Below are 16,002 nucleotides of genomic sequence, written 5' to 3'. Positions count from 1 at the left end.
AACACTCTGCAGCATGATTCTCCAACTGATGAAATTTATTCAGGAATATTGTTCATTGTAAGCCATGTGCAGCCCTTCCAAGAGGCATGGAGATATAATATCCACCATGCTGTGCCAAGGCAAGAGCTGTTCTCAGTTAAAAATGAGATAAGGCCAGACACAATGCCCTTCAAAACATGCAGACTGCAGCTTCGGAATACGTTACGAATCAGATCCAATAGTATTTCCTCATGTGAAGTACAAAGTAAATGGCATCTGTAAGGACCCCCATCACCCAGGACATGGCCTCTTCTCATTGGCACCATCAGGGAGGAGGTACAGGAGCCTGAAAACACACACTCAATGATTCAGGAACAGCTTCTTCCCCTCCAACATTAGGTTTCTGAATGAACACTACCTCACTATTATATGTTACAGTACTGCTGCTGCAGAACAAATTTCACGACATTCTCTATGTTAGTGGTATTAGAACTGGTTCTGAATTGATGAGTGGGCTGACAGGAGTGAGATTGATCAGCTAGTAGAGTGGTGTCAAGGCAACAACCTTGCACTCAACGTTAGCAAGACCACCAAGGAATCAACTATAGACTTCTAAATGGGGAAGTTAGGAGAACATCAAGGTGTCAACGTCTCAGACTGTCTATGCTGGGCAGAGTTAAGCACATGGTCAAGCAGAAATGCTGAATTCAAGTTCTGAATTTCACCATGGAAGCTTGATTTACACAGCAAAATAATGCATTGAACTTCTTTCCCCCTTGCCCCTTCCAGACCTCCACACCTGAGGGCAGTGGAAGGCAGATCCATTCTGCTTCGCTTTCTAAATAAACCCCTTTCTGGCACCTGCTCTCGTCCCTTCTGTGTGGGGTTACAAATCCACAGGAAAAATCAATAAGACATGAGTGTACATAGAGCATCCACACTTGGTGATGATTTCCTAGAAACTTCAAATCATTAGGAGAATGGGCAAAGAAATCACAGGTGGAATACAAAGTGCCTTTAGCTAGAGAGTGATGAATTTGTGGAATTCTTTGCCACAGGCAGCTGTGGAGCCCAAGCCTTTATGTATATTTAAAGCAGAGGTTAATTGGTCAGGACATGAACGAATAGAGGGAGAAGGCAGGAGATTGGGGCTGTGAGGAAAATTGGGTCAGCCATGATCACAGAGCTAAGCAGTATTACATCCGTATTGTACTGTCTCAGTACATTCATATTTGTGTGCTGTAGCACTTTTTTATTCACAGTTATTTTGTAAATAACACAATTCTTTGCATTTCTGGTCAGAAGCTAAATGCAGTTCATTGGCTTTGTATCTGTACTCGGCACAATGACAATAAAGTTGAATCTAATCTAATCTAATGAAATGGCAGAGTAGACTCAATGGGCCAAATGACCTAATTCTGTTGCTATATTGTATGGTCTTATGGACCACACTTAATGGCCACTTTACCATAGACACATCCTGTACCTAATAAAATGGCCGCTGAGTGTGTGTTCATGATCTTCTGCTGCTGTAGCCCACCCAGAAGGGAAGAAGTTATACTAAAATGGTGAGTGGGACTTCAAGCTCCTGTACCTCCTGTATGTGAAGAGGACATGTCCTTGATGGTGAGGGTCCTTAATGATGAACATGGCCTTTTGAAGATGTCCTCGATGTTGGGGAGGCGAATGCCCATGATGGAACTGGCTGAGTCTAAAACTTCCTGCAGCTATTTCTGATGCTGTGCAGTGACCCCTCCGTACCAGAGGGCAATGCAACCAGTCAGAATGCTCTCCATAGCACATCTGTAGAAATGTACTTCAGTCTTTGGTGACCTTCCCAAACCTTCTCAAATTCCTAATGAAGTATAGCCATTGGCGTCGCTTCTTTGTAATTGCATCAATATGTTGGGCCTAGGATAGATCCTCAGAGATGATGACAACAAGGAACTTGAATCTGCTCAATCATTCCATCGCTGACCCCTTGATGAGAGCTGGTGTGTGCCCCTAAACTTCCCCTTCCTGAGCTCCAATATCAATTCCTGGGTCACCTCTTGCTATGTTTCTTCTTCCATTTTGCCAATATTTAGAAATTATTTACCTCACATCAGCAGAGTTTGCAATTTCTCTGTTTTGTTCCACATTGTTTACTCTGTTCTGTTATCAGTGGGACCCTGAGAAACATCTGCTTGTCCAGGTCTTGCAGTAATTCAGATTTCCTTTCTGAGTGTCCACAGGGAGTTACTGGCTCCATCGTAGATTCCAGCAGGCTTTTCCATCCGTTGAAAGATATGCTTCTTCCCAATGAAGCTGTGCCTTCCATCTGCATTTCTCTTGGGAGCTGTCTGATTCCCATCTCAGCACTTAATATATTCTGTCATCCAAGATCATAAATAGCCAAATCCCTGAACCCTGTTGAATCTTCCGTTTATTTGAAAGTATACTCCCTTGCTACATGCCTTTCTGATGTGTTTTCCTGGAATGCACAACAGCTGCTTATATTGTCCAGTCCTCTCTTGTCTGTAGCAGAGAACTTAATTTACATGTCAAAAAATATTAGAACTTTTATTTCTGATGTGTATACCTCCTTGAAACCTACTTATAAGTTTCAGACTTGATCCTGAACAGTCAGAGGAAGAAGATTCATCATTGCTGGGTGACTTTTACCATCCAATATGTTTAATCAAGTCCTTTGGGTGTTCTGACGGTTGAGGTCTGCTGTACATATTCTTGAGGAGTCTTGCCTTGCAGTCAGTTAAAGAATGGCATCTGTTTTGTTGGTAAGCAAAGGCACTCCATGTTTTACTGAGTCAGAGACCCTTCTTATAATCTGTAAAGCAGGGGTATAATGTGTACTTTAATTCCCAGGCTTTATTTTTCTATCCCTGTTTTGGACTGAAGACCTGACCATTACTTCGCCTCGCACACTTAAGTGGGCTATTTAGCTGGGAATATTTCTCTCAGCATGTGATTGTGTTTCTGTTTGTGTTGGCACTGAGAGAGGCCAAATAGAACTCGGCATCTCGGATCGTCCCAGCCTCCTACCTGAAGGAGAACAATGTGGCTAAAGGAACTCTGGACTTCTCAAGGAGCAATCAAACAGCGTATATACTCTTTACAATTCAACAAGATTTAATGCTAGTCTTTTTGGCTTTTATCAACAGAGAATATTTTACTGTAAATAAGTGCACAAAATGAAAGTTCTAGAAAAGTTTAATGCACAGATTAAGACATCAACATTCAGTTTCTCTAGATTAAAACATTTATCTTTTCAACACAGTTACAGGGATCAACATGGGACAGTGATCATCTTCTGACATCACACTTCCAAACACCCTATCAATAATTATTTATAATGATTTTGATATATTTGGCTTGCCCATAGAAGGCAGATGGTGATAGGAGATGAAGCATGTTCTGCCTGGAGGTCAGTGACCAGTGGTGTCCTGCAGGTAGATAAGTTGGTTAAGAAGGCTTATGGAATGCTTGTTTTTACTAGTCAAGGCATTGATTTCAAAAGTCAGGGGGTTATTTTGCAACTTTATAAAACTCTGGTTAGGCCACGTCTTGAGTATTCCATACAGTTCAGGTCACCTCACTATAGGAAGGATGTTGAGGCTTTGGAGAGGGTGCAGAAGAAGTTTACCAGAATGCTGCCTGGTTTAGAGGGCATGTGCTATCACAAGAGGCTGGATAAACTTGGGTTGTTTTCTCAGGAGCGCTGGAAGCTGAGGGGAGATCTGAAAGAGGTTCTTAAAAACGTAAACACGAGGAATTCTGCAGATGCTGGAGATTTCAAGCAACACACATCAAAGTTGCTGGTGAACGCAGCAGGCCAGGCAGCATCTCTAGGAAGAGGTACAGTCGACGTTTCGGGCCGAGACCCTTCGTCAAGAGTCCTGGCCCGAAACGTCGACTGTACCTCTTCCTAGAGATGCTGCCTGGCCTGCTGCGTTCACCAGCAACTTTGATGTGTGTTGATAGAGGTTCATAAGGTTATGAAGGTGTAGGTAGAGTACACAGGGAGTATCTATTTCCCAGGGTTGGAATGTTTAATACCAGAGGGCATGCATTGAAGGTGAGAGGGTGTAGGTTCACGGGGGATGTGTGGGGTAAGTTTTTTATTCAGAGAGTGGTGAACACCAGGAATGCACTGCCTGGTCTGGTGGTAGTGGCAAATGCATAAGAAACGTTTGGGTAGGCACATGGACATAAGGAAGGTGGAGGAATATGGACATTGTGTAGGTAGGAGGGTTGAGTGTTTTTGTCTTGCTTTTGAGCTGGCTGGACACAACGTTGTGGACTGAATGCCCTGTCCCTGTGCCGTACTAGTCTGTGACTCTACGGATCTGTCTGCGACCACGGCTGTTAGTGACTTTTATAGCTGACTTGAATGAGGAAGTGGAAGTGTGCATTCGTAAGTTTGTAGATGACAGGATTGTCGGTGATGTTGCGGGTAGTGTAGAAGGTTATTGTGGGTTACAATGGGCTGAGGATGCAGAGCTGGGCTGAGAAGTGGCAGATGGAGTTCAATCCAGAGAACTGTGAAGTAATTCACTAAGGAAGGTCAAATTTGAAGTCCTTACTAAATGAGTCTAAGGTTAATGGCAGGGTTCTTAGCAGTGTTGAGGACCAGAAGGATCTTGAGGTCCACATCCATAGATCCCTCAAAGTTGCAGCACAACTTGATAGGGTGGTTTAGAAGGCGTATGGAGTGTCAGCCTTCATTAGTCAGAGAATTGAGCTCAAGAGCAGTGAGGTAATGTTGCAGCTCTATAAAATCCTGGATAGACCACACGTGGAGTATTGCGTTCACTTCTGCTTGCCTCATTATAGGAAAGATGTGGAAGCTTTAGAGAGGGTGCAAGGGTGCAGAGGAGTTTTACCAGTATGTTCCTGGATTAGAAAGCATATCTTATCGGGATAAATTCAGTGAGCTGGAGCAAAGAGGTGACTTGACAGAGGTTCACAAGATGATAAGAGTCATAGATTGACTGGACAATTAGAGACTTTTGCCCAGGGCACAAATGGCTAAATATGAGGGAGCAGAATTTTAAGGTGCTTGGAGGAAAGTATAGGTGGGAATGTCAGAGGTAGGTTTTTTAACGCTGAGAATGGAACGTGCTGCTGGGGTGGTGGTGGAGGCAAATACATTAGGGACATTTAACAGACTCGTAGATAGGCATCTGGAAGATAGAAAAATGGAGGGCTATGAGAGAGAAAAGGGTTAGATTGATCTTAGAGAGGGTTAAAATGTTGGCACAATATTGTGGGCCAAAGGGCATTTATGTTGTTGTACTGTCCTGTGTTCTTTGGTCACTTTCTAAAGCTGGTTCGGTGAATGTGATGGCAGAGGTCTCTGAGAGTACAACTACACTTTCAGTACGGGACCCAGGCACACCAGGCAGACCAACACAAGACAAGGATATGAATCAAGGACTGGAAGTTTCTATGAAACAATTGCACTCAATAATTGGCCACTTTTGATCAGATGAAGTACAAAATAAGGGTTGACTAGTTTGTATTCCTAATTGGATATGAACACCTGAAGAGTATATTGTAATTGAAATCCTGTGTATGCAATCAAGTGATTAGAAAGCACACATGCTTTCAATTGGTCAATAATTGTATAAAACTGACAATTTTGAGCTGAAGCATTAGAGAAGTTTGATGATGGGGTTGAACTGTTTTCTTTGTACACAAGTAAAGGTAAAGTCTGATTGATTTGGTGATGGCAGCATGATTGATTGTTTAGTCATTTGAGGAGAAATTATCTGTGTTTACTCTGTCAAAACCTTTCAAATTTTTGAAGCCCTCTGTTCTCTGCTCTTGCCCTCATAGTTCCACAAGAGGCCCAGCTGGATCACCTTTTCAAATGGGCATTATGTAACCATTCTGGCATTGTCTTTGTAAGTGCATAGAGCATCCTCTCCTGTGCCTCTACAGAATGACCAAAGAGCATCCTCTCACATGTCTCTATATCCAGACTGTGTACACACACCACTAAAAATTGCTTCAGGAGACAAATCTATTTGTCTCCATTTTATCCAAACTCTCTGTTAGACCATAAGGTATAGGAGCAGAATTAGGCTGTTTGGCCCATTGAGTCTGCTCCAGCGTTTCATCATGGCTAGTCCAATTTCTACTTATCATATACAAAATAAATATATAATATTCTATGTAGTTATATTATATGTTAAGTATTGTATATACAATATTCCTTAGTGTAATTTGTGGTATATTTTATGTTTTGTCCTGCACTGCTGGCACAAAACAACAAAGTTCACATTATACCTGTATGTCAATGATAGTAAACCTAATTATGATTCTGATTTCACCAATGAAGAATCACTAAATATAACAAATTGGATTATTCTTTTTAGCACTTCATACCAGGGCAATAACTGACCAGCCTGAAGGTAATTTGCACCTGCCCTGTGTGACCACCACAAAGTTCTCCAAAAACCATTTGTTCCATGTGGTAAAGCTCAGGCCTTTGCTCAGGATGAAATCACAGCTTCAAAGGGCCATTTAAAATGACATTGCTTTTTGTTCCCTTTGCACAACAATCTTATTTTTGTAACCACTGAAGAATGTTTTAGGCTATTGAGCCCACAGAAAATTGTGTGATATTTCTCTGCACAGCTTGTGAATGTGAAGTGTTACAGTTACCTGTCCTTTGTTACAGTGGAGGGGATCTTAATGCATAAGATAGTCACAGTTACTCTTCACTTGAAGGAAGTTTGCTTCCCTGATAGTTTAATGCTACAGGGTGACAGTGTCTTGAGGAGGTTTAAAATGCCAACAAGGATATTTTACAATGTGCTAATTTAGGGTGTTGGAAAGCAGGGTTCTTGGCAAAGAAGGAGAATACAAGACAAAGCTTTCGCTCCTGCCTATGCTGAAGAGGCTGACAGACCATAAAACAATGAGACATGGGAGCAGAATGAGGCCATTCAGCCCATTGAGTCTGCTCCACCACTCCATCATGGGTCTCAAACCCATTCTCCTGCCTTCAATCCATAACTTTTGACAGACGCAAGAATCCATCAAACACTTCTTTAAATACACCCAAAGACTTGGCCCCCACTGGCATTTGTGGCAAATTCCAGATTTACCTTCCTCTGGCTAAAGAAATTCATCCTCTTCTCTGTTCTAAAGGGATGCTCTTGTATTCTGAGGCTGTACCCTTTGGGCTTAGACTACCCCACTATCAGAAACAGCCTGTGCATATCCACAATATTAACAGCAATGATTTAGGACAAGGATAGGATCAATAGAGATAGAAGCAGAATTAGGCCATTTGGCCCATCAAGTCTGCTCCACCATTTCACCATGACTGATTCATTTTCCCTCTCAACTTTATTCTCCTTCCTTCTCCCTGTAAACTTTCACACCCTGACTAATCAAGCAGCTATCAATCTCTGCCTTAAATACACCTAATGACTTGGTCTCTACAGTCTCCTGTGGCAATGAATTCCACAACTTCACCATTTTTTGGCTAAAGAAATTTCTCCATCTCTTTCTAACTGGATGTCTTTCTGTTCTCAGGAAGTGTCCTCTGGTTCTAAACTCCCCCACTATAGAAAACATTCTCTCCATGTCCATGGTATTTACACCAATCAAAATTTGATGTATTTCATGAGATATCCCCCCATTCTTCTAAATTCCAGCGAGTGCAGGCCCAGAGCACTTAAATGCTCCTCATATGATAACTGTTTCATTCCTGGCACATTCTCATGAGTTCCTCTGAACCCTCTCCGATGTCAGCACATCCTTTCTCAGATACGATGTGTTTTTAACAGGTTCCATGCTTTTGTTTGTTTTGGGCCTGTCTGTGGGAAGATGAATCTCCGGTTATACGGTATACACACTTTGAATCTTTGGAAACTGCTCACAATACCCCAAATGAGGCCCCTCTAGTGCCTTATAAATCCTCAACATTACATTCCTCTCAAAATGAATGCTAACATTGCATTTGTCTTCTTCACCACAGACTCAAACTGCAAGTTAACCTTCAGGGAATCCTACACGAACACTCCCAAGTCATCTTACATTTTGGATTTTTGAATTAAGTGCTCATTTAGAAAACAGTCTCTGCTTTTGTTCCTTCTACCAAAGTGCACGACCATACACTTCCTGGTACTGACTTCCATCTGCCATTTCTTTGTCTGTTCTTCTAATCTGCCTCTGCAGCCTCTCTGCTTCCCCAACATTATCTGCCCTTCCACCTATCTTCGTAGCATATGCATACCTGGCCCCAAAGCCATCAATTCCACCATCGAAATCATTGACATATAACGTAAAAAGAACCAGTCCCAACACCAACCCCTGAGGAACACGACTGGTCACCAGCAGCAAACCAGAAAGGGCTCCCTTTATTTCCATTGTTTGCTTCCTGCCAATCAGCCAATCCTCTACCCATGCCAGTATCTTTCTTGTAATACCATGGGCTTTATCTTGTTAAGAGGTGCCTTGTCAAATGCCTTCTGAAAGTCCACATTCTCCAAGGTCCCTACCAATTTGTCTATCCCTCTTGTTATTTCCTCAAAGAATTTCAACAGTTTGTCGGGCAAGGTTTTCCCTTAAGGAAACCATGATAACTTTGGTCTATTTTATCATGTGCATCCAAGTGCCCTGATACCTCATCCTTAATAATGGATTCCAACATCTCCCCAACCACTGAGGTAAGGCTAACAGGTCTATAACTTCATTTCTTCTGCCTCCCTAACTACTTCAAGAGTGGAGTGACCTTTGTAGTTTTCCAGTACTCTGGAACCATGCTAGAATTTACTGATTCTTGAAAGGTCATTCCTAATGCCTCCACAACCTCTTCAGCTACCAACTTCAGGTCCCTGGAATTTAGTCCACCTGGTCCAGGTGACTTATCTATCTTCAAATGTTTCAGCTTCCCAAGAACCTTCTCCATAGCAATCACTTCTTTACCCTATCACTCTCAAACTCCTGGCATACTGCCAGTATCTTACACAGTGAAGACCGATGCAAGATACTTATCCAGTTCATCTGCTGTTTCCTTGTCCCCTATTACTACCTCTCCAGCATCATTTTCCAATGGTCTGATATCTACTCACAACTCTCTTTTACTCCTTAGATACAGTATCTGAAAAAACTTCAGGTATACCCTTTGATATTATTGACTAGCTTACCTCTGTACTTCATCTTTTCCCTCATTGCGGCTTTCTTATTTGCCTTCCACTGGTTTCTTAGAAGCTTCCCAATTTTATAAAATCCCACAAATTTTTGCTCTATTAAATGCCATCTTTTGCTTTTATGGTGTTTTGACTTCCCTTCTCAGCCATGGTGACGTCATCCTGCCCTTAGCATGCCACTTTTTCTTTGTGAAATATCTATTCTGTGTCTTCCAAATGTCTCGTGCCAAACCCAGCCATTGCAGTTCTGCTATCATCCCTGGAAGTGCTCCCTTCTAGTTAACTTTGGCCAGCTCCTCTCTCATGCCTCTGTAACTCTGTAACGGCCAGAAGGGGCCATGAGAAGGCCTTGGTGAGCAGGATTAAGGAAAACCCCAAGGCATTCTACAAGTATGTAAGACGTGAGAGAATAGGACCAATCAAGTGTGACAATGCAAAAGTGTGTATGGAACAGAGGAGGTAGCAGAGGTACTTAATGAATACTTTGCCTCAGTATTCACTACGGAAAAGGAACTCGGCGATTGTAGTGGTGACTTGCAGCAGACTGAAAAGCTTGAGCATGTAGATATTAAGGAAGAGGATGTGCTGGAGCTTTTGGAAAGTGTCAAGTTGGTTAAGTCACCAGGACTGGAAGGGATGTACCCCTTTTCAGGATACAGTGGGAGGTAAGGGAGGAGATTGCTGAGCCTCTGACGATAATTTTTGCATCATCAATGGTTCCAGAGGATTGCAGGGTTGCAGATGTTATTCCCTTATTCAAGATAGGGAGTAGAGATAGCCCAGGAAATTATAGACCAGTGAGTCTTACTTCAGTGGTTGATAAGTTGATGGAGAAGATCCTGAGAGGCAGCATTTATGAACATTTGGAGAGGCATGATATGAGTAGGAATATTCAGCATGGCTTTGTCAAAGGCAGGTTGTACCTTACAAGTGTGATTGAATTTTTTGAGGATGCTTTATCTACATTGATGAAGATAGAGCAGTAGATGTAGTGAATATGGATTTCAGCAAGGCATTTGATAAGGTGCCCCATGCAAGGCTTATTGAGAAAGCCTTATCATTCTGGTTCCTATCCCGCTGTCAAATTGGTTTATTCCTCCCGAACAGCTCGTACAACCTGGCTGCAGGGGTATCGGTCCCTTTTGGGTTCAGGTGTAACATGGCCCTTTTTGTGCAGGTCATATCTTCCCCAGAAGAGATCCCAATGATCCAGAAATCTAAAACCTTGCTCCCTGCACCATTCACTGTCAGATCTGGTGCATGGCACAGGCAGAAATCCAGAGATTACTATGCTGGAGGTCCTCCTATTCAGCATTCTTCCTTCCTCCCTAAAATCTCTCTTCAGGACCCCCTCCCTTTTTCTACCTATGTCTATGTTACATATTGGTAATACTAGCCAAGACCTCCCCCTTTAGAATGCTATGGACTCAGTCTGAGACGTCCCCGACTATGGCATCTAGGAGGCAACATACCATCTGAATGTCTCTATCACACCCACAGAATCCTGCGACTTAGGGGTGACTACCTCCCTTCGGGGTGACTACTTATTACTTCAGTTTTCCAAATGAGCCAAAGGTCATTGAGGTTCAGTTCGTTAACATGTTGTCTGAGGAACTGCAGCTCGTTGCATCTGATGCAGATGTGGTTATCTGGGAGGCTGGAGATCTCTCAGAATTCCCACATCTCACACAAAGAACACAAAGTCTGGAGCCATTCTCACTGCATTAACTATGCACTAACAGATGAAGAATGAGGAAGAAGAAACTTAACAGAAACTTACTTGCCCAAGCCTGTTCTTACCAAAGCCTCCCCGGTCTAACACTGGTCCACTTCGACAATGGCTGCTCCACTTGCCCCTGCCTTGTTTTTATTTGCCCTTGTTAATGAATCTCTATTTGATTGGGTTGGCAGAAAAACAAAGATCAATCTTCCATTATAGCCATTAATGGGAAAAAGTCTCTGACTGTCCAATCATACTAGGCCTCTTATCATCTGGTACCTCTCTATCAAGTCACCTTTCATCCTGCTTCGCTCCAAAAAGAAAAATCCTGGCTCACTCAACCTTTCATCATAAAACACGCACTCTAATCCAAGTAGCGTCCTGGTAAATCTCCTCTGCACTCTCTCTAAACAATCATTCTGCATTATTGTTTTACCTTGTTTTACCTCACTGCACTTTGTAGTAATTACATCTGTAGAAGCAATATCCAAGACATATTTTCACTGTATCTTGGTACATGGGGCAATAATAAACCAATTCCGATTCCAATACTAATACCAAGGATGCCCTCTGGTTTGAGGTCAGATGCTCCTGGCAGAAGGCTATCAAAGGGAATTCCTGAATTCCAGGGAAGTATCCAGCGTCCACCCCACCTACTTCTGTGTGCAGAAGAAAACATGGATGACGTCTCTGATCCTTGAGAAATGAGTTTGACTTCTCTACTTTCACTCTTTTATACAATTTGTTTTTATTATAACCAATAGTAATTTGTTGAATCAGGTTTATTATCACTGATGTATGTTGTGAAACTTGTTGTTTTGTGGTAGCAGTACAGTGCAAGAAATAAAAAAATTATACTATAAACTACAATAAGACATGAGAACCTCCACTGGTCTGGGTCAACCATGGATGTTGTGTCCCAGCTATCTAAGTGATACACAGTACAATACAGAGAGCAAGCTGTTACCCGTGCAGCAAGCTCCCCCTCTCTACGTAGCTGATAAATCCAGAATAAAGGCAGAGACTGATACAATTTGGCCTCAGTGTCATCACAGGAGTTTCCAGTCCACGTTGAACTCAACGTAGGACTGTCTTAGGGACCCCAGCTCTGGCTTTTTCCTTGGGTTTATTCCCAAAGCCTTCCCCTTAAATGGGTATAGCTACAAGCAGCAGAGGTTTGAGTTCAGATTTTTCCTTCTCCTAGATGAGCTGCCAACCACGACTGATGAGCCCCATCTGCCTGAAGTGACTGGCTTTAAGGTGCCAGTAACGCACTTTTGCCCCTTCTCCTGTCAGTAGAAGCAGTTCCGCCAGGATTAGCCACTAAGCCACACGTGTAGGCCAGGAGCTGGACTTAGTTGTCAGAGGTTATTTGAGACACACGCTATTGGGAACATTTAAAAGGTAGGGGGAACTTATATATGTAGATCAAAAACAGAGCAAAATCTGAGGTAGTTTTCATGAGGGGAAGAAGCTGTTCTTAAACATCTGAATGCATGTCTTCAGCCTCCTTTATCTTCTGCCCAATGGTAGTAACAAGAAGGCCTGTCCTGGGTGACGAGTGATGTTTTTGAAGCATCGCCTGTTAAAGATGTCCTTGATGGTGTGGAGGCTCGTGCCCATTATGGAGCTGGCTGAATTTGCAACACTCTGCAGCTTTTCCCAGTCCTGTGCAGTGGCCCCTCCATACCAGATGGTGATACATCTGTAGAAATTTGCCAGAGCCTTTGGTGACATACCAGATCTCCTCAAACTTGTTTTATATATGGCTGCCACAAAACAACAAATTTCACAACTAATGTTAATGAACATAAACATGATTCTGATTAACACTGAGCTACAAAGTATGTGTTGGGGTAGAGAACAGCACCAGGAAGGACCCTGAGGTTAGCAAACTGAGTCTTCCAGTATTTTGTGTCTTTTCCAGCATCTGCAGAATCTCTTGTGTCTATTAAAATCTTATCTAGTTCCACCCCAAAATACAGTCTTAAATTGGACTCCTAAGTTTTGTGGAATAACACTCCTAGGTAATAATGCTAAAAAACATAAGTTATTTACAAAATAATTTTCAAGCATGAAATTGCAATGCAGACAGAAGTTACAGTAAATTGTTACAGACTGGCCTTATTCAGCCATGTATCAACATCCTCATTCAGTTATGGATGAATATATTGTAGGTGTTTTGTCATTTCAGTTTATCACATATATCAGGATTCTTGCCAATAATTTACATTAGGATTGATTATACAGCAGGTTCCTTATGTTAGACTAAATGAGAATAAAGATGTGAACATAAGAGGTTCAGTAGGTGCTGGATATCCAAAGTAGCACAAAATACTGGAGGAACTCAGCTGGTCAGGCCGCATCTCTGAAGGGGAATAAATACTGGAGATCATTCATCAGGAGCAGACCCTTTGGAAGTTGTTGGAGATACCTCCCAAAGTTATGAACACAAGGGGTTCTGCAGATACTGAAGATTCAGAGCAACGCACAACAGACACAAAATGCTGGAGATACCCGGCAGATGAGGTCGCATATGAACAGTGAATGTTTTGAATCCTGATGAATAGTTTCAGTCCGAAACTTCGACTGTTAATTCCTCTCCATAGATGCTGCCTGACATGCTGAGTTCCTCCAGCATTTTGTGTGTGTTGCAGTCTTGATGAAGCATCTTGACCTGGAACATTCGCCATTTATTTCCTGTCATAGGTGTTGCCTGACCTGCTGAGTTCCTCTAGCATTTTGTATATAAAGATGTGAATTTCTGGCCAAGTGTAATTACAAGCAGAAGTACTGCATCTTCAGCTGCTTTTTATAAAATCTGCTTATTTTGTTATCCTACCAGAGCCAGGATGCTGTCACTCATTGTATTTAGATAAAATAAAAGAACATTTAATACCTCTTTTGTTTCCCATAAGATATATCGGCCTGTATGTTTCATAAATTAGACTGCAGATTCGTAGCGTCTCTTGATGTTTCATGTCATTTATTATTTCCTTATCAGTAGCATGCACGTGTTTCTGTTCTGTGTTCCTTTTTATCTTTTGTTTCCGATGACCACTAGCACTGTCTAAAAAGATCTTTCAATAAGGGCACCTGTCGTCAGCTTCTCAGGACATGTAAGTGATTTTGATTCCTGGTTGAAAGTGTGAATGTGATTGGTCGTGCAATGCGGTGCCCGTTATTGAAAGATGTTCTGTATTTTCACCAATACAGAGGACGACGGTTGAGAAATGAGCCTGATTGCATGGTTCATTTGTTTCCCTTTGTAGAGCCAGGCGGGGGCACACTACAAAGGCACTAAACATGCCAAGAAGCTCAAAGCACTGGAAGCCATGAAAAATAAGCAGAAAACTGTTACTCCCAAGGACAGCGTAAAGACCACCTTCACTTCTATCACAACCACCACCATCACTGCCAGCTCTGACAAAGCAGGTTAAGACATACCTTTGTTCTTTTTTTCATTCGTGTGCCTTTTTTTCTCTTGTTGCTGAGGCTTGGCCAAAGTGTATGCCTTTATATTGTTCTACGTAGCTGTGAAAATGGAATGCTCTTCCCCTTATTACCCATTTAAAACCATAAGATATAGGACCAGAATTAGGCCATTTGGCCCATTGAGTTTGCTCTGCCATTTCACCATGGCTGATCCCATCTTCCTCTTAGTCCCAATCTCCTGCCTTCTCCCTGTATCCCTCCATGCCCTGACCAATCAAGAATCTATTGAACCTCTGACTTAAATCTAACCTTTTTATATTATATGCACTTTGCTGCCTTTCTGGTTTTCAATGGAATGAGGTAGATCCCTGTTGAAAGGCCTAGGTCAGGGGATCCCAATTTGGGATCGACAGACTCTTCGATTAATGGTAGGGGACTCCGACATAAGAAAGGCTGGGAACCCCTGCCCTAGATACAGTGGACACGGGGAGGAGTCTAGGACCAGATGGTGCAGCCTCAAAATGGAACAAGGTCTATTTAGAACAGAGATGAGGAGAAACCTTTAGCCAGCAGGTCAGGCAGCATCTTTGGAGAGGAATAAAGAGTCTCTCCATATGAAGGGTATCAGCCCGAAACGTTGACTCTTTATTCCTCTCCATAGATGCTGCCTGACCTGCTGAGTTCCTCAAGATTTCCAGGATCTGCAGAATCTTCAGACCAGTAAGTCCAGTATCCATTCCTCTGTGAAATAACAGGACCTGGGGAATACAAGCACTGCTGCCTGTAGGCATTAAATCAAATTCCAGACCCTGTGTTGTACAGGTTACAGGCAGAAGGCCGGAGAATGGATCAAAAGGGATAAGTCCGCCACGATGGAAGAAAAATTAGGTACAACAGGGTATTGCCACAAAGACAAGTTTTAAGTCAGAATTCCCCTACCTGTTCTTTGAATCCTAGTTTTTTTTAATTCATTTACAAATTCCAAAATACTGCAGTATCAATAATAAACACAAGTCATTTTTATCCCCTGGACACAATTTGTGGTTTAGCAAAAAAAACAGTTTTAATTAAAACTAAAGTGTTGAGCAAACCATAGGCTAAATATTTTACTGAAATTCCATTTCCAGAAATTTGAAATTAAAATATTAGTATGTGAAAGCTTAACTCTATTAAGAGCATAAGATATAGGAGCAGAATTAGATCACTTGGCCCTTCGTGTCTGTACCGCATTAAGACTGATGTAAAAGGGATAGTATAAATGTTAGCTATTCAAATACTAGAATTTTAAACATCTGGCTGATGTTTAGTTCCATTGTAAATACTGTAAGGATACGTTACAATGCAAAAGGTTTTGTAAACTAAAATATCATTGGTACAGCCTCAATTCTTCACTCTGCTGATAACAACTTCTCAAATGCAGGTTATCTGCCTAATTCAATGGAGTTTTTTTTTACCTTGTGATACCCCATAAGGGGGAAGAAAACAAACTAGAAGTCTAAGTAATGTTAGCGTCTCTGTTCCAGAGTGTGTGCCGTTAAAGGAGGAATGGGAATGGTAATAGTGAAAATGCTTTTAACATTAACCCAACTAGACAATGTGAAGAGGGGCACACTTACAAAACTGCACTTATGACATCAAAATAATAAACATATGAATGGACCACATTATTTTCAATCAAGCAGATGCTTTAGGAGGTATTGG

The 16,002-nt window shown here is 42.0% G+C and overlaps 1 protein-coding gene across 5 annotated transcripts in view; it reads left to right on the top strand.

The window, feature by feature from the left end:
• Window positions 1-16,002, top strand: part of LOC140212388 (zinc finger protein 385D-like) — a 345,265-nt gene that overhangs the window by 241,235 nt on the left and 88,028 nt on the right. For all 5 annotated transcript variants that reach the window (XR_011889708.1, XR_011889707.1, XM_072283136.1 and 2 more), the window contains one exon: window positions 14,139-14,301. Coding sequence is in view for 3 of the 5 variants with exons in the window: in XM_072283136.1 (XP_072139237.1) it covers window positions 14,139-14,301 (163 nt within the window). In the remaining 2 variants the exon portion in view is untranslated. The remainder of the gene's footprint in view (window positions 1-14,138; window positions 14,302-16,002) is intronic.

This window comes from Mobula birostris, chromosome 19 (genome assembly GCF_030028105.1).
Source record: "Mobula birostris isolate sMobBir1 chromosome 19, sMobBir1.hap1, whole genome shotgun sequence".
Taxonomy (NCBI): domain Eukaryota; kingdom Metazoa; phylum Chordata; class Chondrichthyes; order Myliobatiformes; family Myliobatidae; genus Mobula; species Mobula birostris.
Note: the sequence above shows the minus strand (reverse complement) of the source record. Positions and strands in the feature narration are given on the sequence as shown.